At 44.0% G+C, this 27,803-nt stretch overlaps 1 protein-coding gene across 2 annotated transcripts; it reads left to right on the plus strand.

Moving 5' to 3' along the window:
- The first annotated feature begins 317 nt into the window (after nucleotides 1-317).
- Nucleotides 318-27,775, plus strand: fbxw12 (F-box and WD repeat domain containing 12). 2 transcript variants are annotated; one of them, XM_041192439.1, is made up of 11 exons: nucleotides 397-1,059; nucleotides 5,343-5,380; nucleotides 7,380-7,624; nucleotides 8,697-8,860; nucleotides 12,548-12,669; nucleotides 13,580-13,789; nucleotides 22,134-22,298; nucleotides 25,300-25,513; nucleotides 26,253-26,434; nucleotides 26,517-26,647; nucleotides 27,451-27,775. In XM_041192439.1, the coding sequence occupies exons 4-11, from the start codon at nucleotides 8,803-8,805 to the stop codon at nucleotides 27,548-27,550; spliced, it is 1,182 nt and encodes a 393-aa protein (XP_041048373.1). In that variant the 5' UTR covers nucleotides 397-1,059; nucleotides 5,343-5,380; nucleotides 7,380-7,624; nucleotides 8,697-8,802; the 3' UTR covers nucleotides 27,551-27,775. The 2 variants fall into 2 exon arrangements, with proteins under 2 accessions (XP_041048372.1, XP_041048373.1); XM_041192438.1 differs by lacking the exon at nucleotides 7,380-7,624 and having other exon boundaries at nucleotides 318-527.
- The last annotated feature ends 28 nt before the right edge of the window (nucleotides 27,776-27,803 follow it).

The raw sequence follows: 27,803 nt of genomic DNA on the forward strand, positions 1-27,803 counted from the left end.
AGTCCAGCTACCATATATATCTAGTGGTCTTCAGTGGATTTAATTGTTCAGCAAAGGTGATTAAACATGATAAATGGCCTACTTATTAATTTTCTAAATGTGACAAAATAAGTTTATCACATCTGAGGGAGAGTGCAGAGCTAGGAACTGAGTTAAGGCAATTATCTCGATCCACTGGCTTCCTTGGGCTGGTTTCAGAATATTTGCAGCCTTGATTTCGAGAATTGACCACTTTCTCACTTTTCTGTGTGGGCTCGAAGTCTTGAACGGGTTTATTTTATATTTGTGCCTTTCGCGATGCCATAGAGGAGGGAAGAGCCCGGAAGTTGGTTCCTGTGTCTATCTGGCTCTGCTTCAGGAGGCGGCTCATTGAGAATCTATGCGGCTGTTTTGCTCTGCCTGAAGAAAGCGGAGATCTCGCTGGGATGGAGAGCAATCCGGCTCCTGCTCTCACTAGGGACTGTTTGATCCACATCTTCACTCGGCTGGGGGCCGGTGATTTGCGACGGGCTTCTCAGGTGAACCAGGTAAAGAACTGGACGCCGAGGGGAGCTGTCCCAACACTGAGTTCATTCACAGAGCAATGCCGACAGTCAGCCACTTCACACATACAGCAGTCAGCGATCATCGCCCACCAATACAGAGCAGGCTCGAGGGGACTTTGATGGGATGTGACCTGAGAGTCTATATTGCTCTATCCTAACTCCCTGCACCATTAAACACTAGAGTTCTCTCTATAAATAGTGCAGCCTGATTTATTCGCTTTATTTTTTTCTGGATGTGCAGAATAACCTAGGTAAGGCAGGGGTTCCCGAGTAAATGGCTCTTGTTGAGAAATAGATTAAGTCAAGGTCCAGTTACTTCGTCCACCAATCCTACCAAGCTATGGATGAGAGATTACTGCAATCCTGTTTTTCTGGAATCCATAGGAATCTTTCCCAATTGACTAGGCCATGGATGAAAGGACTGTCGAAAAGGGAATGAAAGGACTCCTGGTTCGAATAGGGATTGCATCGTGCCCAGTCCAAAGAGAAAACCCAGCAAAGATCTGGAGGAAGTGTAAGGACGGCTCATTGAAATGTTTTTGTCTCAAATCTCGAACCTTAATGAAGGCCCTGATACATGATTTGGGAAGATGCACCAACAAAAGATTGAGGAATTGCAGCTTGGTACAAAATTATTGCAGGGCCTGCACTCCCACAGCCTGTTTCCTCGATTCCAACTGTGCTCGAACTCTCTGTTGCTAACCAATATCTCTGTGACTGTGATGGTAATGTATTAATGCTACTCGCCTTACTTGACCTTTCTGACCCCTTTGACAGTCAACCACATTATACTCCTCGACTCTCCTCCACTGTACAGCTGGGTTGGACTTTTCAGTTTGGTTCCAATCTTATCTATCTGATCATAGCCCAGGCATCTCTGACAATCTGTCGAAGGGTCATGAGGACTTGAAACGTCAACTCTTTTCTTCTCCGCCAATGCTGCCAGACCTGCTGAGTTTTTCCAGGTAATTCTGTTTTTGTTTTGGATTTCCAGCATCCGCAGTTTTTTGTTTTTATCTCTGACAATCTGTTCCTGTCCCTTCGTCATCACCCAGAGAGCTTCCCCGAGGATCCAACTTTGGGCCTTTCCTGTCCTCATCCACATGCTGTCTCTTGGTAACATTCACAGACATCAGATCGGCATGTACGCTGATGTTAGGCACCTCTACCTGTCCATCATCTCTCTTGAAACTCTGTTTTGTGTTTTTTTTTAAATCAATTCATGAGATGTGGGTTTCGCTGGCTGGGCCAGCATTTATTGCCCACCCCTAGTTGTCCTTGAGAAGGTGATGGTGAGCTCCTTCTTGAACTGCTGCAGTACATGTGGTGTAGGTACACCCAGAATGCTGTTAGGAAGGGAGTTCCAGGATTTTGATCCAGCGAAAGTGAAGGAACGGTGATATATTTCCAAGTCAGGATGATGAGTGACTTGGAGGGTAACTTTCAGGTGGTGGTGTTCCCATTTATCTACTGCCCTTGGCCTTCTAGATGATAGTGGTCAGGGTTTGGAAGGTGCTGTCGAAGGAGCCTTGGTGATTTCCTGCAGTGCATCTTGTAATGGTACACACTGCTGCTACTGTGCATCAGTGGTGGAGGAAGTGAATGTTTGTGAATGGGGTGCCAATCAAGCGAGCTGTTTTGTCCTGGACGGTGTCAACTTCTTGAGTGTTGTGGGAGCTGCACTCATCCTGGCAAGTGGGGAGTATTCCATCACACTCCTGACTTATGCCTTGTAGATGCTTAACAGGCTTTGGGGAGTCAAGAGGTGAGTTAATGGTCACACGATTCCTAGGCTCTGACCTTGTATTTATATGGCTAGTCCAGTTCAGTTTCTGGTCAATGGTATTCTCCAGGATGTTGAGAGTAGGAGATTCAGTGATGATAAAGCCATTGAACATAAAGGGGCGATGGTTAGATTCTCTCTTATTGGGGATGGTCATTGCCTGGCGCTGTGTGGTTCTCAGACTGCTTGGCCTGCACTTATATCCTTGAGGCGGGTAGTGGGAGTTGGGAAAATTCTCAGCTCGGCATGCCCACTAGAATGGGATTTTCATTGTGTGGGGTGGGGGGGGAGGGTGATTGTGGCTGGAGTCTGGCCAGCCGACCTCAGAAAAAAATCAGAGGCAGGCACAGGGGCTACGATTCGGGCTGAATAAAAGGAATTTGTCCCTGTTAAAATAAAAACAGGCCCTTCAGTCCTCACTTCTCACCCCACTTACTCCCCATGTCCCATCCATGCCATCTCATGCCCCCACCCTAGCACCCTCATGATCTCATGCCAAGTTGTGTCCCCCACCCACCCGCTATGGCCTTATGCCCCCCACTCACTCCCTCTAGCCCTCTTGCCATCCTATGTTCCCAAATGCCCCCATGCCAAGATATGACCCTGCAGACATCCCCATGGCCCTTTATAGCCCCATGCCGAACAATGCCCCTCCCCCACCCATATGGCTCTTTATAGACCCTATACTAATTGTGCTAACTCATGCCAACCTATGCCTACCACCCTTTGCCCTTACACCTGTCATGCCGACTCACTCTGTATCAACCATGGGCAGACCTCAGGACCCATGTAGAGATGAGATAAGATTAAGTTCTAAATTATTTACTACATTTACATTCCTTCAACCAAATAAAGCCTTATAACAACAAACATTTCACTTAAGTGCACAATCCCTTATAACAACAAGCATTGGAATTCATCGTCGGTCATACCAAAGAGTCTAAAACACCTGTAGCTGTCAATCATACTGTGAAATCAGTTATGCAGCACTAATCCAGTAATGGAAACGTTCAGGTTTATGTCAACAAAGTGAAATAGCAAGCAATCATATTTTTTAGCAGTCTAGAAGCTTTTTTCAAAGATTTAAAGGGCAGGACTTTTAAATACTTTGACTGCTCCCTTTTTCAGGTGCTTTTGACACTTTTGACAGGGCTCTTTGACTGGGCCTCTTAACACTTTTGGTAGGTCCTCTTGACATTTTTGACAGCTCCCTTTAACAGGTGTTTCTGACTGTTTTGACTGTTGATTTTGACAGATCTATTGAGAGTTCTGATGAGTTTGACAGTCATGAGTTTATGCCCTTTTTACACACATTTATGCCTGATTTTAACAATTCCAAAGGGCACCTGGCCTCCCCTAAAGAGCACCTTCCACCAAAGGTGTCCCTGGACAATATGCAAAAAGAGTCTCCAAATGAGTACCCCAGATATCCACAAAGTTCAGACCTACTCTTACCAGGTATAATCCACACACTTTGGGTGGAATTTTATGCCGGCGAGATTTTACAGTCCCACTGAAGTCAATAGACTTTTGAGCAGCTTGCCGCATTTAACAGCCCCATCCCCACCATGATGGGGCCCTAAAATTCCACCCTTTGGATTTCACACTCCAGGGCTATCAAAATCCCACCTCAGTGGAGGCAGCTGATGATTTAAGTGGCCAGCTGCTCTGTAAAACACACGTGTACGAAACATGCCCTACCTCAATTCCCGAGTCCGCGAAAGTAGAAAGTGCCTTGTATGGGCGCGGGACTTGTGATTTTTGGGCAGTTCCATCATTGCAAAGATCTGGGCCCCTGGCTGCTATCTGTGGCTGAACTAGATTGTCCCTAACTTCAGTATCTGACTTGAACCCAAGTTAATATTCTGACCTTGTAGGTGTTCCATCATAAAGATCAACTACTTTCATCTCTACAACATCACCTATCTCTGCCCGTGCCTCAGCTAAACCCTCATATATCCTTTTTCAACACCTGACTTGACAATTTGACAACTCTACTGGCTTAACTTAACCAAAATATTCTGCCTGCACTGCATCCTATCCCACACAGTGGCTGGGATTTTCCAGCCCTATCACAGGTGGGACCAGCCACGGGTGAGGCAGTGCCCCAGCCAGAAGTCCATTGACTTGTGGTGGGACCAGATGATCACAGCGGGGGATGGGTGCGGAATATCCCGCCCTGAGTCTTGCTCATCTATCACCCCTCACTTGGCTGATCTACACTGACTGCCTGTCTCCAAACACCCATAATTTAAATTCTTATTCTTATGTTTAGGTCCATCTGTGACCTCGCCCTACCACACCTCTGATCTCCTCCAGTCCAAGCTCTCCTCTTCTGACTTTAACCTGCTCTGCATCTCCATTTCTCTTTGCCCCATCATTGGCAGCTGTGCTTTCACACTCTTATGCCCCATACTCCGGAAATCTCCAAAATCCCTCTGCCTTGTCTCTGCCCCTTGTTCCTTTAATACGCTTCTTAAAACTTAACTTTGGGTTTCGGTTGTTTCTCCTAATACCTCCTCCTTTAGCTCAATGCCTGGTTTAATATACACCTCTGTGACCTGCCTTGTGACCTTTTTGTGTCCAAGGCCTTACAGTAATACAAGTTGTTGCTGCTGCAAATGGTGAGGCCTTGCTCTAGGTCTGGAAATTAGGAGATAGAAGTCTGAGTAAATCCAGCCAGCAGCCATTACCATAGAATTATTTAGCAACTTTGCAAGATTGATAAGAGAAATCAGAGTTGTGTGGTTTACTATTCATCCACTCAAGTTGGGAACCCCTGTGACTGGAGGATTTTCAGGCATATTACTCCAGGTTGTGTGGGAATGAGCTGTAATTACACTGGTTTAAAATAACTTCATTGGCTACATTTGTCTGGAAGTTCTAAATTAATTTGTAGCACTCTTGGTATCAAACCACAAACCATGCATATTGTCAATGGCTTCATAGTTTAATAGATTTTTCCCATCAAATTCAAACCCAACAGAATAAATATTCATATCTTGTAATTACAGGCTTGGAATGATGCTGCAGAAACACCCTGGCTGTGGAGGTGAGACTAGTCCATTACTGTCACCCCTATCTATGTTCCGTTGTGCCCGATAAAATAAACTTGCATTTGCATTGCACCTTTCATGACCTCAGGATATCTCAAAGCAATTTACAGCCAGCGTGCTTTTTAAGAAGTCACTGTTGTAATACAGAAAACATGGCCCAAAAAATAGCAGTGTATTGCTGAAAATAGACATTTTATCAAAGCTTTTCATCTTGCACTCTTCAGGGCAATCACAAGAATACTAATGTCAGGGGAAGCAACAACTTTATACTGTATGAGAAGAGAGTGCTGATTGGTTGACAAGTGGACTCTGATTGGTAGAGGTGGTGCCAGTGTGATGCTAGGTGTGTAGGCCATACGTCCCAAAGACTAGTGGATCGTATCAAACAGCATGTCCCTTCCAGCGTTCGCAACGGACAAGATACAGACCGTACCCAACGAGCCTGTGCTTGCAAAACTCAAAAAACTGTATCCAACATTAGATGTGATTCTGCGATTGGACAACTTTTGCTAAATAATCCTCAATTTGCTAAAAATTACGCTGACATTTAAGATTGTCAGTCAGGCTTGCAGTGTGACACATTTGCGAGAATTGGAAGTTACATATATTAATACACAGGACCTTGTTCTTTGCAGACAGAAAGAACATGTACACACATTATTCCTGTTTCAGCTACACAAAATAGGTGATAGCTATGCGCTGACTCATTCCTCAATGCCTTGACCAATCAGAGTCAAGCTGCCTGGTTGAAAATTTCAAACAATGCTTGGGAGTTAACTGTCAGTAACCACTAACTGGTGCATTCTCCATGGTAATGCCACTACCAATCAGAGTCCACTTGCCAATCAATCAGCACTCTCTTCTCATACAGTATAAAATTGTTGCTTCCCCTAACATTGGTATTCCTCCAATTGTCCTGATGAGTGCAAGACGAAAAGCTTGACAAAATGTCTTTTTTCAGCAATACTCAAGTCTGTATTACCAAACGACTATAAATAGCAATGTAATATTATTTTAGTGCTGTTGTTTGGGGAATAAATATTGGCCAGGAGGAGCCTTCCTGCGCTGCTTTCAGATGGTGCCATGGGATCTTTTACATCTACCTGAGAAGGCATATAAGGCCTCCTCCGAAAGGTGGCACCTCTGCACACTTCAACTCCCTCCATTCCATCTCTGAGCACATTGTTTGAGACCTACCTCCTGTTCCCTCAACCCCATTCTCACTAACCTCCTGACCACCCATCATCCTTTCATGCTGCCCATGTGAACCAACATTGTAAATGATTCCCCCTTTCCAAACCACTGTTATCAAACTCCCTCCTCTAAAATCCATGCTCGACCCCAATGTCCTTACAACCTATTGTTCCATTTCCAACCTCTCTTTTCTCTTTAAGGTCCATGATTGTGTTGGTGCCTTCCAAATCTGTACATATCTCTCCAACTAGATTTTTGCCCCACCCATAACCATATTGACAAGTGACATTCTCTGTGATTGTGACCAGTATCCCTTCCTGACCACTCTGCAATCTTTGTCATGGTTGACTACACCACCCTCCTCCCCTCTGTGACAAAAGCAAAATGCTGCAGATGCTGTAAAAACTCAGCAGGTCTGGCATCATCTCTATCTGTTTCTCTCTCCACAGATGCTTCTGGACCTGCTGAGTATTTCCAGCATTTTCTGTTTTTATTCCTTTCCTGTTGCTCAGCTCATTGATGCTGCCTTGGTTTCATTCTTAGCTATTTAAATCATAGTCTGATCATATTCAGCAATACCTTCTGTTTGCACCTCACATTATCACCTGCAGAATCTGTCAAGGATCCATCTTGACCCCTTCAATTCACTTGATATCTTTTTTTTCAGTGCTTCAGGACGTTCTTGTAGGTTAAATGCTCTGTTTAAATGCAAATTGCTGTATCTTAAATCTATGAGATATTGTTTGAATTTTATTGCTTCTTTTTACACCAAATTCTTTCCACTGTGTTTCTCTCCTGTAGGTTTGATTCCCTGCTGAGATGTGGTTATAAAGCACCCCTTGGTGACTGGGAACATCGGAAAAGGGTTTCATAATTGAGGCCATCCTTACACACTTTCTAATGTGGTTACTGGGTAGTGATCAGAAGCAGGAACCCTGGTCAATTTTTCCTTTCCTTAATTGGATTGCAGATTAGAACAAATAGATGATCAAATCGTGAACATTTCTGTTCTGTACAGTTCTGCTCATGACTGGATAGCCTCAATGGTCTGTCTGAGAAACCTCATTTTGGTTTTAATTTAGACTTAAGTGCAATATAGACATATTTTAGAGAGTAAGGTGTAAATATTGCAGTTTGCTTCTAATGTGGAACTGAATGAATTCCTGTTTAATCAGAATATTACTTACTGAGTGTAATAATACATATCAGAGGATTGGTACACCAATGCTGTGCATTGAACAAGTTAAATTGTCTCTTTTAAAATTCATTTTTGGGGCGTGGATATGCCTAGCCTTGTTGCCCTGGGGAAAGTGGTGGTGGGCCTTCCTCTTGAACTGTTGCTGTAAAGATATTGCCACAAAGCTGTTAGGTAGGGAGTTCCATGATTTTGACCCAGTAACGATGAAGGAATGGCATTATATGCCCAAGTCAGGATGGTGTGTGACTTGGAGGGGATAGTGTTCCCATCCACGCGTTGCCTTTGTCTAACAGGGAGTTAGCCATTGCAGTGTTGCAGAAGAAGCCTTGATGAATTGCTGCAGCTTATCTTGTAGACATTATTCACTAAAGCCATCATTCCCCAATGATGGATGTTTAGGCTGGTGGATGAAGTGCTGATCAAGTAGACTGCTTTTTTTCATTGTTGCAGTTGCACACGATCAGGCAAGTGGAGAGTATTCCAATACACACACGACTTGTGCCTTGCGGAAAGAGGAGTTCCTTTGGAGAATCACTCACCACAAAATACCCAGCCTCTGACTTGCTCTGGTAGCCATGGTGTATGTAGTTGGTCTAGTTAAATTTCTGGTCAGTAGTTACCCCCAGGATGTTAATAGTGGGTGTTCGTGGATGATTGTGTGTGCTATTATTAAACCAAAGCTGACATGAGTAAAACATGCCATTGCTGTTTCCAGCAATATGTAGGGGAAGACACATCTAGACAGTAACATTTAATAAACTATCACACTTTATGGAGCTGTAGTGAAAGGCACAAAATGGTACCAGTAATAAAACATCCCAAAAGCTTTACTTTTTCAATTAAAAAATCTTTACAGAAGACTTTGAATGATTCAGCTGTACTAAATATTTGATGCACATATGTGCTATTTGGGTTTACAGAAGATTATGTTTGGAGCGCTGGATCTTCTGCAATCTCTCCAATGCAGATAGTGAAATAAATTCCTGGAAAAAGTATTATTTACATCGTTCCAAAGCAGAGCACCACATGTCATCTGGGCGTAGCACTGCTGACTATACCTGCACAACTTTCAGGGGTCATGGTGGTAAGTGGAAAATTGTTTGATTTTTCTGCAGTAAGGACATTTCTTAAATTATTGGTTCTTTCATCATTTTTTCTCTTAAGTAAGAGTAGAATTTGCAGACGAACATGCAGTCAGCACAGGGAACAAACAAACAAATAAGGGGTGAATACAGTTTATTCATTCTGAAGCTAACCATTTCAAAGAACGGATTGGTTGAAAATGCACAATTAGGGCTATTTTTACAATGTCTAACTGTTGAGTGTGTGCAGCCATTTCTGTAACAAGACAATTCATAATCTGGAACAGAATGGCAAATGGTTTTGCATCTGACCACACAGGGCTGTTGCATGTAGACTTTGACACCAGAAGGGAAAGAGTTAAATGGGCTTACCTATTCACATGATGCTGTACAAACATATCTTCACATGAAGGCCTGTTCACCTCCTTCGTCCCCCCCCCCCACTATTCCAGCGAGTCGGGGTGAAAGTCCGGCAATGGCCTTCAAGAATCCCCTACGATCGCAGCGGTATTTCTGGCCCTAAAGTTATTTCAGTGTGAGAGGAAGGTTCCCAGCCTCCCGCCAGGGAGTTCTGCTAGCCTTTAGCTGGGTACATGCAAGAACAGCCTCAGGCCAGCTGTAGCTGGGAAAAAGAAATGGACGATAAGCTGCCTGATTTATTAAAATAAGGAAATGCTTTTGTCTAAAGCTTTTTTAATTTCACTCCGACCTGTGCATGGCTGCACGCTAGACTTGCATATATTCCTCCTCAAGTTTTCCAGCAGGGTTCTCTCCTAATGCTGATTGGCAGGATTCAACAGTGTCCAGTGTTTGAAGTGTGAAAGTTGGGGGCGGGGGGGCAAACACAATAGTGCACTCCTGAGTTGCTTTCTGTCTCTGCCAGCCACCGGTCCTCTGTTCCATCATAACTAACAGTAATAGAATAATTCACATAGTCTATGTGTAACTGGTAGTGATATGTGCAATCCTAGCTGACATTAGCAGTAATTCTATAACCCACTGCTATTCACCCGGTAACTATACCCAAAATCAATCTGCAATGCATAAGGTGTAGTCCGGCTTCCCAGTCAATGCCACTTTTATCAGGCCCCATTTGCCTGCCTATCTCCTCAAACTTAGATTCGATGTGAAAGTGACAGCTAGAACTGGGAACCTCAGTCAAAGCTGATCTGTACTTATAGACTTCAAATGTCAAAACTATCCAGCACACTCCAACCTGAACCAAACTGAGAGATCTCTCAAAGGAGCAGGAATCAGTGTTTCAAACAGGGTACATCCTAAACTCAACAACATTTCTAAACCACCCCTGGTCTCAGAATCAATACAGGATATTTTTCATAGAAAGAGAGAAGACGGCACACTGGAAGAAAGCATTTGGTCCCTGTTGTCTGTGGCACTCTCTCCCTCACTCTCTTTTCTCCTATTTCCCCTCAGATCCTTTCATGTTCATCCCTTTGAAATACTTATCCCATTCCCTGTAGAATAATGTTCTAGTCTTTGCTGCAATAGCCACTAATGTTGAAACATCTCATGGTCTAATAGCCCTCACCTCAAAACCCTTGCTTCTCCCTTTCTCTTTGTTTTTTCCAGTCAGAATCCCCAATCTCTGTGCCCTTGTTCCCCATTCGTCCACCAGAGAAATTACCTTTTACTTTATGCCTATGATAAAGTCCCTGGTTTCACTCACATGATATTTGCTGTTTCTCTTGTAAAGGAAATATCATATTTTTCTAAATATTACTGTGGGATACTTTAAAGCGGGCTTGTGGTGGCTGTGTTGTGTGTCTACTTTTGTGTGTGTGTGTCTGGCTTAATTAAAGTGCAGACAGTCAGACTGCAAGGTTTAAATCATCAAAAGGGATAAGATGTAAAACAAGCATTTGAAATGGAGATGGGTAAGCCAGGATGAAGTGTCAGCAGATACAGTGTGAATAAAATTTGCATTTTTAGATAAGTTGAGAAGTTGTTTGATTTTCAAAGGGACATGATAAGATGTTTGCAACTGGCGAGATAAATAAGGCAACATTATTAAGTTTATTTATTGTGAAACTGCTGGCTCTAATGACAACATGAAAGATTTTTATATTCTGGGAAAAGTAACTTCCAAAGAAAGATTGAAACAGTGGGGTTTACAGATCAGAAGAGAGAAAATATATTTAAAGAAAGATGGAAAGCTATGTGTGGTGTGACTGTGAGAAATCTTGAAAGGTGCACTGTGTGAAACAGGCCTGTGGGAAAAGCCTTTAGCCATCCTGGAGAAGTTTGCTGTTCCAGTAACCAAGGTTTTGTTAAAGACTTTTGGAGTTCCATTGTTGATGAGAGGGAGAAGGAAGTTGTGAAATACCTCCCTTACAGCAACAGTGGGTGCTTGTGGTAATATTGCTTGATGTTTTATAGATTAAAAATCTATTTGTACTGTTGCTTCAAAGTGGTGTATAGATTGGAGTTCAGTTAAGTAGAAATCTTGTGAGAACATTATAAAACTAAGGGCAGAATATTACGCTTGGTGTGCGGGCAACATGCCTGAGCGTAAAATGATGCACGATGGCGTCAGGCAAGCATCCCGACATCATCGCGCAGTCTCACGATATTTCATTCAGCAGGCTCACGCTGGAGTCAGCAGTGCGCCTGCCAACAATTAAAAGGCCTATTAAGGCCATTAAGAAGCTAATTAAATTCAAATTTACACTGCCCGTCTAACCTAACGGTTGAGAGGCAGGCAAAAAGGCCAAGTGGCCTTTACACTTTTTAGGAAACCTCATCCACGGGCAGGATGAGGTTTGCTAAAGCAAAGAAACATCAAATAAAAATGCTATTTTTGAATTAAAAACATGAGGGAACATGTTTTGTGACAATTTTATTTCCTTTATCTTTTTTTAAACGGCGCTTCACCTCCCTAAGACAGCTCCATGCCTCAGGGAGATTGAAGCGCTCTTTTGCGTTCCCGCGTGAAGATTGCCCACTCGCCCCTCCTGAGCGCTGCCACTCGTGTTCCATACTGGGTGGGCCTTAATTGGCCTGCCAGCATGAAATCGCGGTGCGGGGCCAATTGTGACAGTGCATTCCAGACCTTAACCACTCGCTGAGTGAAAAGATTTTTTTCTTATATTGTTTATACTTCTTTTGCCAATTACTTTCAATCTGTGAATGACACACACTTCCCCAAGTGCTAATCCCCAGGCACGCATCCCCGGACTACCCCAGCCCTGCGTCTTCACCAGCCCGCCACCATCCTGTCTCTTCAGATACCCACGTACCAATTGATTTTGTTGCTGGTCACCTGAAGCAAGGATAGGGAGTTGAGGACATCAAGCGGAAACGTTCCCGTGTTAGTAACTGGTAATGTAGCGAAGCGGGATTGGGGGGAAACTGCAGGTGCTGCTGCGATGGAAGATTTAAAGCTAGCAGGCTGGCCTCTGGGCTCCTGAAAATCCAGGAGTTAAAACTGTGAGGCAATAAGGGAGACTGTGGGAGCAATCAGCCACCATTTTAATACTCCGCCCACACCATTCCTGCCAGCAGGACCAGTAAAAATCAGGGCTGTTGTCTTAAAAGGAAAAGAAATATAGAGTATTCCATGCAAAACAGAGTTCAATCTGAATATTGCTTCTAACCAGCACTCCCTCCTGATGAATTGCAATAAACCAAAAAACTCATAATGGCACCTATGTTTGATTTTATCTTTAAAGGCAGTATCACTGGTCTGCAGTACCTGAGTAATCCTGACCATCAGTTTGATACTGGGATCTGTAAACCATTGGTTTGTACAGCATCTAGAGATTGTACACTGCGAGCGTGGAGCATTCAAGAGGTTGGCACAATCTGTTAATCACTCAATGTTATCTGGTTCAGTAAGAATTGTTCTTAACAATTTTCATTTTGATTAGTCAATGTGCCTTGTAAAAGAACGTTATAAATTGCCAAATAGCAATAAGTGTGTACAAAATGATTATCCTCTTTTCATGAATGCCCTGGTCTCCCAATATTGGCTTCCTCCCAGAAGTTTGTCAATCTGAAGCAATGGAATTGTTAGGTTAATATATGTTATTCAAAGTGTCAGTTGCCATGATTAAATAAACATGCAACTTAATCCTTAATAAGTGCAAAGAAATGACTCTGATGCCTGTAAAACACTAATGGAGCCCGCACACAGTATTCTATTTCAAAAAGATGTGTAGAATCAGAGAAGACCACAAAGTTAATTGCAAATTTTAGTTCTTTGAGTACTGAGAAGAGATTGAAGAAGCTAGACATTATTCTCAGTAAAAAAAAATAAAAGGGCAGATTTTGAGAAAGAACAAAACACAAGTCATGTCTATGAACTAAACTGCAGATGAAGAATTTCCTTACACTGAGAATAGTTAACGTATGGAACAGGCTGCCAACTGATGTGGTAAAATACTAATTCCACTGAAGCATTCAAAAAGGAGTTACATCTATTTTTGCTTGAGCAACTTGTAAAGAGAAAAGGAAAAAAGTCTAGGAAAGGAAATCAGCTGGTTAGGCTAAATAGTTTCCTCCATTGCTACATCCTTATGACTGTGGATTTTGATGAAACTAATTTACTTTGCAGAATTATTTCCACACATCCATTATAAGCCTATAATTTCTATGCATAAAATTTCTTATTAAACTGTATGTGGGACCTTTGCCCAGAAGGCTTGTTCACTTTTCTGTCAGTAAATCACCCATCAAATCAGTAATATTCCTTTGTTTCAAAGGGAAAACAACTGTGGTCAACTCCAGTGCAAGAAGAACCATTGGTGAAATTAATAACTGTTCCACAACAAGACCTTGCAATCACTGCAGACTCAAAAGGAAACATCAAAGTTTGGAATGGACAGACTGGAGATGAATTGACAGTATCTGTTACTCCGTTTACAGTTTGCAATTTGGTGACCTACAACATGAACAACCAGCTATGCCTAACTGTATGTCAATTTATATATTTAATATTAGTGTCCTAGAATTTTTAAATGTGTGTATTACACTATAGATAAGAAAAGTTTAGATCAGATGCCAGACTTTCCATGTGCTTTTTTAAGAGTGAAATCATTTGTATTGTTCCGTAAAATATATTATGCTTCATGTTTGTTTATTTGTCCTTTTAGACTTGTACCGTTCACAGTCATGACACTTGCTCCAGGATTGGGTCAGGGATCCCTCCATGTCTATGGTCAATATTTTATGACTTGTTCAACAGATATAGTTGAATGCAGTAGAGCCGATATAGCCAAGAAAATTGATAGTAGCCGGGCTGAAAATTTCTGACTTTGAACATACATTGGAGAATGCATTCAGATTGGGAATCCAACATTTTAGAATTACTGTATTTCTTTGGTTATGAGTTTCAGGCCACAAAGCATTCTGCCTCTGTCCTGGTGAGCTTGCCTAAAGTTGTGACCTATATGACAATTATAATGAACAGAGTGCTTGACAGAAGATGAAAACATACAGAATTAATTCCTTTTGACTGAAATGAAAATGTATGGGAAAATGTTCCTATCATTCCCAGTAGAGAGAATGTGATGTCATTTCACTTGAGATGATAACATGGGATAAGATTAGTTTCAACTCACTTGTACAGACGGTGCTCAGATTTCCTAATCTTTGTGATTTTTCCCCCTCTTAAATCTATCTTATCTTGTAGTCCAGTGCCTTCGTTCTACTTACCTGTTTCATATTTTGTCCATTTATATTTTCCATTTCTAATTCTCCCTTTTCAGCGCAGCTTTTTCCAGTTTCCCTACAAGTTTATCCCAGGGTTTCTATTTTTATAATGTCAAATGTGATGCTGTAATTTTTGTTTGACAATAAGCCAGGACATGAAAGTTGAAAACAATTCATAACAGTCCAAGTGAAATGTCAAATGGCCATTTTTCGTTATGCTTTATGTTCGTAATCAATATAACTGATCTCTCATGGCTTAGCTCTGGGAAGTGACAATATAAACTCTGATATTCATACTGCAGGGAGGGTGTGAAAAGACAGTGAGATAAATGACCAAGCGGGCAGAGGTCTAAAAGGGAGAAATCATACATCCAAGATAATCACAGAGTGGGCAACATTGCACAATAACTAAGGGCTGAATTTTCTGGTTGAAGGGGGGTGAAGGCGGAGCGGGCGCAGACCCAATCGCCACCATTTTACGCAGACGGGGAAATTAAGGATCGCTCAGTGTAATGTGCGACTCCCTCCACCAGAGGGCTTCTGGTGAGCAGGCCAGGCTGGAGGGTAGGGCAGCGGGACAGGCCAGGCTGGAGGGTAGGGCAGCGGGACAGGCCAGGCTGGAGGGTAGGGCAGCGGGACAGGCCAGGCTGGAGGGTAGGACAGTGGAGCAGGCCAGGCCGGAGGGTAGGGCAGTGGAGCAGGCCAGGCCGGAGGGTAGAGCAGCGGGACAGGCCAGGCTGGAGGGTAGGGCAGTGGGGCAGGCCAGGCCGGAGGGTAGAGCAGCGGGACAGGCCAGGCTGGAGGGTCGGGCAGTGGAGCAGGCCAGGCCGGAGGGTAGGGCAGTGGAGCAGGCCAGGCCGGAGGGTAGAGCAGCGGTTCAGGCCAGGCTGGAGGGTAGGGCAGCGGGACAAGCCAGGCTGGAGGATAGGACAGTGGAGCAGGCCAGGCTGGAGGGTAGGGCAGCGGGACAGGCCAGGCTGGAGGGTAGAGCAGCAGGACAGGCCAGGCTGGAGGATAGGACAGTGGAGCAGGCCAGGCCGGAGGGTAGGGCAGCGGGACAGGCCAGGCTGGAGGGTAGGGCAGCAGGACAGGCCAGGCTGGAGGGTAGGGCAGCGGGACAAGCCAGGCTGGAGGATAGGACAGTGGGGCAGGCCAGGCTGGAGGGTAGAGCAGCAGGACAGGCCAGGCTGGAGGGTAGAGCAGCAGGACAGGCCAGGCTGGAGGGTAGAGCAGCAGGACAGGCCAGGCTGGAGGGTAGGGCAGAGGAGCAGGCCAGGCCGGAAGGTAGGATGGGGGCCCAGTGTGCCCCTCATTTTTCAGATGACTGCTTTGCTGCCCTCCTCAAGGAGGTGGCAGGACGGTGGGAGGTGCTGGTTCCCCAGGGTGGGTGGGAGGAGGAGGCCCCCCCCCCCCACCCCCGAAATGATGAAACGTGCCTGGGAGGAGGTGGCGGAGGTGGTGAGCTCCCATGACGTGGTGCAGCGCACCTGGATCCAGTGTCGCAAACGCTTCAATGACTTGTTGCTCTCTGGCAGGGTGAGTGCCATGTTGGCATTGGGCATTTAACCCAGCAGGTCGGCTTACCCCCTGGTGCCACCCACCCTCCCCACCCCACCCCACATTCCAAGTCTTTGAGTGTAGAGACTGCATTGAATCATTGACGGCATTTGTCCTTTGCTGGGTGGGCCAGCAGATATTGCCCATGCTGAGGTCAGCCTGAGAGGGTGGTGAAGAAATGGGTTCTGCCCCCGCAGCATGTGTTACACTGAGTCCCACATGACTGGTTTGGGGGCAACCTGGAGGAGCTGCACCCAGGTGCTTTGCTTGAACTGCAGGACAAGTCAGGGTGATGAGATGCTGGGAGGGGAGCTTCAAGGTGACGTGGCAACGAACCATCTGCTGCTCTCTGCGCTCCACGTGCTTGTGCCTCCTTGCTGTGGAAGGATATACCATGTGGTGCCTAATGTGATGTAGGCAGAATGTGCCCAAGGGAAGGGGTGGGGAACAGGTCTCGCACCTTTGTGTGAGCGTACGGCAGCAGCGGGATGAGGAGGCACTGGAGCCCTGATATGCCCCACTCTGGTTGGGATGGGCTGTGCGTGAAGAGAGTCCATATGCGATTTACACTAATCAATGCTCTTCTCTCATTCTCAGGAGAAGGACGCTCATAACACGGCAGAGCACGTGAGGACTGGCGGCGGCCAGGCGCAGATCGCCATTCTTAGCCAGTTCGAGCAGGAGGCCCTGGATTGGAGAGGCGCCATGCACCCAGGTCCACTGGTGTCAGTGAGGCTGGGGTGCCACAGCCAGGTATTTATGCCCAACAGTGAGGTCAGCGTTGTTCTCCCAACAAGCATGGCAGTGCTGGATGTTAATTGATTTAATTTTGCAACATGGCTTGACCATTGTTTATGGAAGGATGAGCGCATAATGATCCGGGAGACAGAGATGAACTTTGTCATTGTCTCCACGTTAACTGATCCAATGTCCTTGTTCTTCCTTTCGGCATCATCAGAGCAGGGCCGGGAGGAGGAGCAGCAGAGGCCCCCTCTCACACCTGAGGGGCCTGAAGTCTCACCAGTGTCACACCATCGCTGCCAGTCAGGCACCAGCGCAGATACTAGCACCTCGATGGGAATTTGAACATCTGCTAGTGTCCTGAGGCACAGCGGTGAGGGCACTTCACAGTTGCTGGAGGAGCTGGCAGAGACAGAGAATGCCCATGGCACCAGCAGTGGGAGGACTGCAGGGGAACAGGCTCATGCTCAGTTGGTGCCTGATGATGTGCCTCTGGAGTTTCCGCGATGCAGCAGGTGCAGGAAGTGCGGCCAGGTGCGCGGGAGCATCTGGGGAAGATACATGAATCTATGCTTGGCTTGGTCTCCGTGGTGGAGGAGTCTACGCGGACTATCGCTGAAGCAATGAGCCACATGTCTGAGCGCCATGCGTACTCCATGGAGAGAGTGGCGACTCACGTGAAGAGGCTCCTGCAGGAAACCCATCAGGGCTTCCTGGGGATGCGCTCTGACCAGCAAGCCCTCACATCAGTATTGACCTCAGCTAATCATTTCCAGTGTTGGAGATGGTCTGGGCATCAAGTTTCCCAGCTCGGTGCCCATCCATCCACGGTGAGCAGAGAGGTCCAAAGCAACCTCACGTCAGCACAGCAGTTGCCTATTGTCTCTGTGGGCACCTCTCAGGGCGCTCTGGATGAGGGCAGCAGCTCCTCCACCCCGCTGCCAATGACCATACCATCCGGCGAGGCTGCGACGACTGGGGAGATGGCAGCTGTGGAACAGGCAGCTCCCTCTCAGGCGGGGCCAGCACAGGCTCCATGGGCCACAGGACGACTGCCAAGGTCATCAAGGCCAACAGGACAGCAGAGTCAGCAGGCTATTTCAGATGCCACTCTAAGCGATGGGGCAGCACCAAGATGTAGCACCGTAAACGAAAATGTAAGGCACCTTAGGCACACCATAGGTTATTCATTGGTGCTTTTGTGTTGGCCCAAGATGAGGTCCTTATGATTTGTTTTGATTTGTAACACTATTATCTTTTTTTTGTAATAAGTTGCTTTGCTTGATACATTAAATTCAGATATGTCACCATGTCTCTTTTGCATGTGTATGGTTTCCAAAACTGTAATGAGGGCTTTGTTGGACATTCAGCTTTATTAACAAGGCCCTTAGTGACTGTTCCTAACCTGGCAGATTTTGCACTTAGGTGTCGAATATGGAGCCTACAGCCCAGGCTTGTCCTGGAGGTCCATCTGTGGTGGGCTAGCTGAAGGTTCATTGGATTAAAGCCTCCTGGGTGTCCCTGCCTCCCTGCAGTTTGCCCGAGTCAATGTCTACCCCCTCAGCATTTCCCTGTGTGTGCTCATTCTTGGACTCACTGCTGGACTCATCGTGTGCAGCTGCAGCCACTGCGTCAACATCTTCATCGTCCACTGCGTCCCCCCTTTCCAACGCACGATTGTGGAGAGTGCAGCATGCAACCACTATCACCGACACACGATCTGGGGGTACTGGAGTGCGCCCCCGAGCGGTCCAGGCATCGGAAATGCATCTTGAGAAGACCGATGGTTCTCTCAAGAACCATCATGAGCCACCCTCTGAGGGGGTAGCCTTCGTCACCTAGCAGCCACCCATCCAGCCGAGCCGGAGCACTGAAGAGCCCCGGCACCTGGGAGTGTCTGAGGACGTAGGTGTCGTGGGAGCTGCCTGGGTACCTTGCACAGACTTGTAGAATCAGCATCCTGTGATCACACACTATCTGCACGTTCATGGAGTGGAAGCCCTTCCTGTTGATGAAGGCACCGGGCTCACCTGCTGGCACCTTGATGGCCACAGGTGTGCAGCGTATTGCACCCTGGATGCGGGGGAACCCAGCAATGGCCACGAAGCCTCTGGCTCAGTGTGTCTGACTTGCCTGGTCCCAACGGTGGTGGATGAAGGTCAATGCCCGTCTGAACAGTGTCTGTAACCTGCTTGACACAAGTGTAGACAGCTGATTGGGAGACAGCCAGAGGCATAGAAATTGAGGGCAGCTCTTTACTTCAGAGCCAATGGCATGGGTTGTCCACCCACACAGTTAGCGGAGATCTCAGGCCCAATCATCTGACAGATATAGTTGACTGTCTCCCTTGAGACGGAGCCTCCTTCGGCACTGCACCTCAGACCACAGACTTCGCCGCCTGTAAACCCTGCCAGCAGGATAGTGGCATCTTCTGCAGCCCCATCTGCCTTGGATTATTCTTGGCCCTGAGCCCCTTGTGCCTGCACCTGTCCTCCCAAAGGTGGCTCTCCTGGAGGTTGAATATGCATTCCTGGTTTCCTCCCCCTTCTCACCCTCCCTTCCTCCTCAGAGGAGCTGCCTCCAGTGGACAGATCAGCTCCCTTTCCCAGGCTAAGGGAAGGCTTCCTGAAACCTGCAGGCCCAGAAAAGATTCCTCACTGCAGGGTGCTGACCTGAAGGTTAAGAGTCCAGAAAAAGTAGCTGGTATGTGTTTTGAAGCATTGCAGATGACACAGGTAAGTTTCAGAAACTTTCAAAAATAAGTACTTGACGGCGCACACTCACAACCCCAGTGACCCCTCTTACCCCACCTGTGGATGAGGTTAATACAAATGTGTCCTACCCGCCTGCCCATTGCGCCTGTGTGTCGACCTGAAGATTGCACGGGCGCCAAAAAAAATCGGCATCAGTTGGTGAGTCTAGGGCCTTAAGTGCCCGTTAATAAATGGCGGGCGGGCGTTAGACATCATCGCGTGCCCAGCAAAATATCATTCAATACAATCATGGCTGATCTTGGGCTTCAACACCACTTTCCCACCTGCTTCCCATATCCCTCGATTCCCTGAGACACCAAAAATGTGTCTATCCCAGACTTAAAGCATCCCTAGAGGATAGAAATTCCAAAGATTCATAATTCTTTGCGTGAAGAAATTTCTCATCTCAATCTTAAATGATCAGTCCCTTATCCTGGAACAGTGTCCCCTTTTTGCTAGATTGCCCAGCCAGGGAAACAACCTCTCAGTGTCTACCCTGTCAAGCCCCTTCAGAATCTTGTATGTATCAATGAGATCAAACTCCAGAGTGTATAGGCCCAATTTACTCAGCCTCTCATCATAGCACAATCCTCTCATCCCAAGGACCAGTCTAGTGAACCTTCGATATACTACATTCAATGTAAGTATATCCTTCCTTAAATATAGAGACCGAAACTGCACACGCTAGTTCAGACGTGATCTCACCAAAGCCCTGTACATTTGTAGGAAGGCTTCTTTATTCTTGTATTCCAATCCCTTTAAAATAAAGACAAACTTGCCATTTGCTTTCCTAATTGCTTCCTGTTCTTGCATGCAAGCTTTCTGAGTTCCTTCTATCAGCACACCAAAGTCTCTCTGAACATAAACATTTACAGGTTTCAGGCTTTTAAAAAACATTCCACTTTTCTATTCTTATGACCAAAGTGAATAACCTCACACTTTCCCACATCATACTCCATCTACCACCTTGTTGCCCACTCATTTAACAGAAGAGAAGGCTGTAAAGGGAGAGAACTGTGCAGGCAAAACTTTAAGAGATAGTAAGATATAATTAGAAAGTATTGGTCTTGTTTTTGTTATATTATAAACCATATTTGCAGAAAGATATATTGTGGGTGAAGAAACATCGGGCAGAATTTTCTGCCTGCCAGGTGGATGGGCGTGACCCAATCTCCGGTGGGCGGGGAACCGATCCCCACCAGAGAAGCAGGCGCCGCCGCCATTTTAAGTGAATGGGCCAATTAAGGTCCGCCCAATATGTGCTTCCTGTGCATGTGGGGGGTGGATTCCCCAAATGCGAGAGTGCGCTCTTCACGCATGCACACGAAAGAGCCTCAGGGAGATGTGCGCTAAGTGCTGCCTCAGGGAGTTCGTATACATTTGTACAAACATTAAAAATAGAGAGAAAAAAAAGATCCTTAACATGTCCCCCTCATGTGACAATGTCACACGAGATAGGACGTTAATAAATTTCACTAAAACTTTATTAAACTTTTTTAAACCCTACATGAAACCTTATCCCACCGGTGGATGAGGTTTCATGTTTTTTCTACTCCCCGCCGGGCTCCTGGCCTGCCCACCAACCTCAACATTGTACAGGCAGGTCCTTTAATTGTTTTAATGATCCTGTCAACGGCCTCAATTAGCCATTGACAGGTCGGCGGGCCTGCAGCTGATTTCCCTATGCTCCCGCCTTCCTGAAAATTTAAACGGGGTGGGGTGACGTCGGGAGTTCCCCCCAATGTCATTTTGCACATCGACGAGCAGGACCCGCCCCCTGCTCACTGACAACAAAATTCAGCCCATCATGTTTGCTTGCCGCTTTTGCTGTTGAGAAAATCACGATTAATTGAGCCAATCAGGAAACCAGGACATCTGTTTTGCACTACGGACACATCTCAAAGTCTAAGTCATGCTAAGACTTTTGATTTAAAAGCCAGAGATCTATTACTTATGTCATCGCTAGAGATTGGATTAAGACTGTTGAAAAACTGAATCACATAAAACTTAGGATATAAGAGAATAATAACGGTCAAAATACTTAATTATTTGTTTGTTCCATATTAATGTAATTTTGCTTTGAGTCCATATACTTTGTGCTTTGATTCTTGCACTTTTAGAAATTCTGTCATTAAAATTAATTCCAGCTCAAACATTAATCAAAACAAGGATTTTATAGCTGTTTTGGTGTTCCATCTTACTTGAGTTTTATTGTTGAACAAAATCCTTGTTTCAGCACTCTGGTATTGATCTTTCAGAATGTATGTTCTGGTGGATTTCCTTGTACATCATCTGGTTTTATAGCAGATTATTGTGATCTCCATGTTTTTGAATTATATTTACGTTATTTGTATTATAATTTCTATGCAAGGAACAAGAAAGTTTATTTTAATCAGTTTGTTTCTTAGTTTGTGATTCTGCGTAATAATTATGGCAGTTTCAAATTTGTATTTTGCCAAATTAAAAATTTGATAGATTAATTTAAAATTTAGTTTAAAAAATTAACATCTGTTGGTGATAAACAATATTGTTCACCATTTGTTTTTCATTATAGGTTGGCAGTGGACGTGGTGAACTAATCACGCTAACCATTCCTAATCTCAGCCAGATCTCTCACTTATCAGTAATTGATGCTTATAAAGTAGATTTTTTGCTGGTATCAACAGATCAGCAGTGGATCATTGCTGGCACAAAAGAAAGTTCTGATATCCCTGCTAAGGTAAACAGTCGCTCCCTATGCCCTTGTAACTTATCTTTTACAAATATAAAATGCTGTAATATCAAATGTCTCACTGCTCTCTAGATCTAACAGCAATCTGAAGTGCTGTTGAAATTAACCCTATTCTTTAATCATTGCACTGTATTACTGCTCACATTAACGTAAATCAGTATTAATACATGACACATAATGTACAAACCTCTAGATAAAGGGTTGGGGGGGAATGTGCTCAACATCACCCTCATCTTGACGGCCACCTTTGTGTGGCTGCATCAAACTGTGTATATATCCTCGGTACACAAACACCAAGTGTCACTATGTGCTGAGGTTCTACCTGTTCCTGCTGTTGGATGGGTCTGGCCACACTACTGCGGAACACTTATTGGACCATGCTGTACCACCTGTCCCTCATGGAAAAGTTTATTCAGAGAAATACCTTTGACCACAAGTCCATCAGGCAGTGGGCTGCATGTAACGTCCTAGAGGCCTTGCGAGAAAAGTAGATGGTGGATCCTGTCAGATGGTTCCCTGAGCAAACTGTCAAAGTCATTGGCAGAATGCCTCATCGCCAGAAACTTCAAACAAGCACCAAGGCATAGATTGTCTGGTAGTGAAAAAGGCTATGTCCGTCAGATCCTTCCTACACGCCCGGAGCCTCAACTCATTCGCATGTTGCCCTTGAAGTATCGGTGGTGGGGAAGAGGTTGTTGTCCACCTCCCTGTGGAATGTGCCTTTGCAAAGAGGTCTGGAGAGAGATGCAGTGGTTTTTGTTGAGGTTCATCCCGAGCAGTTCTGTGACACAGGACTCTGTGCTCTATACACTGTTCCCAGGGACACACGCCGAGACAAACATCAACTGCAGCTGGAGGATCATCAACTCGGTGAAAGGCACTCTTTAGTCTGTCCAAAACATGTTGGTCTTCCAGTGCAGAGAGTTGTCCCCGACCAAGTGTTGCAGAATGGCACATTCCAAAGTCCAGGACTACATGCTGAGAGATAAACAAAAGTTTGGGGCAGCTGCCGCAAAGGCACAATGGGGAAAGGTCGCTCTCTAAGACCTTTCAGCCATAGTGCATTGAGGAGCTGGGAATTGTATAGACCCCCTCGGGCTGTATGACTGACATTGAATGTATGCAGTGAATATTATATGTATCACAATTACATTGAAGCATCTCAGGGTGCAACATGATCTATGTAGACAACTTAAATACCGTTGCATTTTCTGTAACGACCATTTTGAAATGTTGGTAATGCTCCTTTGTTGAAGCACCTCAGGTGTCAGGGTGCTACATGATTTATAAAGAACACTTGAATATTATTGCACTGTGATAGCCATTTTGACATGTTTTGTGATATTCTTTCAGATATTATGAATGAAGTATATTTTTGCAAAAAAAAAATCACTGCTAAGATGGCAGTGTAAGTGAAAAATCAGGTTGACACTAAAACTAAAAGATGTGCACTCACCTCTAGGAAGTAGTTTGATACTGCTTTGGCTTCATATTGGCTGTAGTATAACTGCAGGTTTAAAGGATTACATGGTAATCCACTGGATTTGTTGGGAATACTTTAAATGTAATCTTTGGCACTATGAATGAGGGGAGTGCTGGTTAGCAGCTGAAGCTCTAACATATCTGCATATGTACATAGAGGATTTGTATCACAAAACAGTGTGTGAAGTGCAGTCAACAATGCAACTTAGTTCTTTCATTTGCATATCACAATCTTTGAATCCCTAACAGATGTTTGGTGTAAATTTTACAATTTCATGCATCTGATTCAAAGGGAGTGCAGATCTGAAATCCATTTGAAGAGGTCCAGTATCAATCTGTGGCTTACAAAATTTTCCATCCAATTAACATTACCATTGGACCATAACATTTACCCTATAGTCATGAAGAGTTCAATGACATTTCTCAAAATGGCAATGTGCAATTTCTATAGCTAACTTTTACCAATACTTTAATTTTAAGGAAATTCATTTTATTTAAGAAGCAGGATGGTACTTTGCCTATGTTGTTTCCACAAAGGGAAAGTTGTACCTAAGTCAGTAGATCATAGGTTCATGATCTCGCTCCAGGACTAAATCAGATAATCTAAATTTCAGTACGTTGCTGAAGGAGGTGCCATGGTTTGGGTAAGGTGTTAAATTTCCAGGTCAGGTGGATGCAAAAAATCCTTTGTCCAACATTCTTCTCAACTAACATCACCGAAAGATTGTCCAGTCATGCATCCCATTCCATGTGTGCAAGACCCTGTTTTGTATAAAATGGCTGTTGTGGTTTGCTTCTAAAACAATAGTTCATTGTCTTCCCATCTGTTACCCAAAACAAAATTGGAACAAGATGTAATTATTTTTATGCTTCTGCATCAATTTCAGAAATTTACGAAGAGTTTTATGCAGGATATTACAGATTTTGAAACAGAAAATAACTTTTAGGGTTAATTTTCTTCTGTATAAAGTCACAGATTTATTTCACTGATGCATTGAAATATCCATCAAAAAACACCATACATCTTTAAATACAATAGTTACAAAGATTGAGATATTTCCTCTCCCATGTCCAGTGACAGGCAAAAGAGTGACCTTTTGTTTATTCTTTCACAGGCTGTGGGCATCACTGGTTAGGCTAGCATTTATTGCCCATCCCCAATTGCCCTTGAGGTAGTGGGGAGCCACCTTCTTGAAGCGCTGCAGTCCATGTGGTGTAGGTGCATCCACAGTGCTTTTAGGACCAGCAAGTTAAATTTTAAAGGGTCCCATAGTTCTTTCTAAATTTTCTTAATTGAGGTCTCTGTCCTTTTGGGTAAGTGTTAGAGATTATAAAACCAAACTTAATCAAGTTATTTTGAAGGAAACTAGGTGAGTCAGTAAGACAAATACTATGAATTGTGATTTTTCCATGCCTTGCTAGACAAATGGAGTAAAAGACAAATGCATTAAACGCACTTAGTCTTGTATAGGAACTAAGCCACTAATACAAGATGTATTTCTTTTAGGTGTTGAGGACAGAACCTTTAATGAATTCTGTTGGTGATGACAGATTGACAACAGATTCCTTACCACTAAATGGTTGTTTCTCAGCGTGTTGGTTACCAAAAAAGCCATCCAGAGCAGTTACTTTAACTCATAGTGATGTCACATCTTCTGAAATAAGTATTGTTACTCTTGATATTACTCTTCAGAAAACAAGACACAAACTGGAAATACAAGGTATAAAGTCTTTTACTTGGTGTTGCAAAACAATACAATATGATGTTGGAATCCCGTGAATCTATTCTGCAAAGGTTTTGAGTTTATTTATAGCTACCGCAGGCTTTGCTTTTGGAATGCTGAGACTTCTTTTTATTAATGTCCTGCAAGGTTCGGCTTCTTGGTTTAAGCCAGTGCAGTGTCTACAGCTTATTTGTCTGTATTTATGTTGGTTCAGATTAACTATACAGAGAGTAAATTAAGTCTTTCCAATAATTTAGTTGATTAGTGCATTACAACACCCAGATGGTCTCATACTCCATCTGTCATTTATACTGGACTAAGTATCCTGCCCTTGATGGCTATTAAGTGTGTATACTCGGGACATTGTAAGAGTTCACAATTGGGCTCACTGCGGCTGTATATTCCCCACCACCAAATAACCTGCCAGAACTCAGTCTAGGCTCACAAATGAAGATTGTCCACAATGTAGGGGTGGAGGGTGGCAGGGCTCTTGGATGCAAGCCTAGGTGTTTAATCTGATCAGTTAGATCTAATAGCTGCATGTGTTCATCTAAGAATAATCCACATCTTCAAAAAGATGCAGAAAGTGGTACAACTATCATATGTGAAATTGCTAAGTAGATCTAGGAATGGGGCTGATGTGAAGTGTTAATGTTTCTTCCATCAATGGTCACTTTGAAAGCTTTGAACAGTAATGCAAACTTAATAATTTGATATTCTGTTTTATTTATAAAAGCTAAACAAGTTGGAAATTTCACCTACAAAGTAGCTGGTTGGAGTAATGATATACTTCTTGAAGGCCATGGAATTAATACCATAATTCTAGCACAAGGCACAGAACTGAAACTGTTTTCCATTGATGGAGTGAACCTTGCTAGCTTTCGTGACCATAAGGAAACTATCAGTGGAATTTCAGTGGTATGAATTTCTGTAATTTGTTTGATAAAAATTAACATGGCTGCCTAATTATTAAACTATTTTCTTTTTTATATATATAAAGGATCCCTTCCGTGTGGTCACTGCATCAATGGATTTGTCACTTAGAGTATATACCTGGAAAAGGCAACCAAACAAATGTCTCAGTCTTGAAAGTAGTTACCATTTATTGGGGGGATCTCACCTGAGGTCCAGGTAGGATCTGTTTCCTTATATTTACATGAATCATTTTGGTAGTTAGAGGAATTACAACTTCTGTTCATATAACACCTATAACAAAGCACAATGTCCAAATCACTACACAAGTGAATGAAATGAGAACCAGGAAGTAGTTGGTGGAAGTGACCTAATGTGTGGTCCAAGAGAGAGATTTTAAGGAGATTTTAATGATTAACTCCCTCTGCCTTGCTCCAGAAGTTGAAGCAAAGGTAAACAACGATATGGAGATAGATGTAGATAGTCTTGGTGATTAAAAAAGGTTGGGTTTATGGGCAACATAGTTTGGGTCATGAAGATTCTATGATTGTAAAAAGCTGAGTTCAGCCTGAGCAAATAGTTTGGGAAGAAGATGGAATCAAGGATAAGAGTGTGGAGCATAACAGGATTTTGTTAGTCTTTCCAATTTTAAAGCTCATGAATTCAGGTTCATTGATAGCCAGATGGAGTAGTAACAATAGTTGGGTTAAGGGTGATTGTGGAAGTTAACCCCATACTTACAAATTTGCTGATAAAGGGAAGAATGGGAAGGGCAAGAATGGAATTCGATGCATCACAGTGGTGATCCTACAGGACAGGAGAATCCACTGCACCTGTACTGTCTGTATAGAGACATAGCGTAGAAGCCCGAGATAGCAATAAAATAGAGTTAGACCAGTCCATCTAAAACCAAAAGCTGAGACAATGGTAAATAACAATCTGGAGGGAATCTAATTTTAAGATTGTCTTTTTCAAAAACAATTAGTATATAGCTTAAAGTTTTAATTATTTTCTTTTCACAGGGGATTTATAAGTGTATTGTGTGACCATGTAAGCATTGTGGGTGCTGTTCTATCAAAGGATGGAAAAGATGTTCTAAAAGCATACTACTTCAATCTGTGAGAAATTCACTCTGTACAGCATGAATACAATGTTAATAAATGTATATTAATAATTTTGCAAAGTAACTGAAAAATGTTGAATCAGACTGTTAGCTTATACCGTGTACAACAGGAGGTGCATTTTATCAGCACCAGATTTTATGCTGATTCTTGACTAGCTGTGAATTTTATAATGACCCTGGCAAGTAATTCGTTTCTATGGCTGTCACATTAAATACACGTTCCCATATAAGCTAGTTCTATATAACCTTTTA

Source organism: Carcharodon carcharias, chromosome 7, assembly GCF_017639515.1.
Source record: "Carcharodon carcharias isolate sCarCar2 chromosome 7, sCarCar2.pri, whole genome shotgun sequence".
In the NCBI taxonomy this organism is placed as follows: Eukaryota; Metazoa; Chordata; class Chondrichthyes; order Lamniformes; family Lamnidae; genus Carcharodon; species Carcharodon carcharias.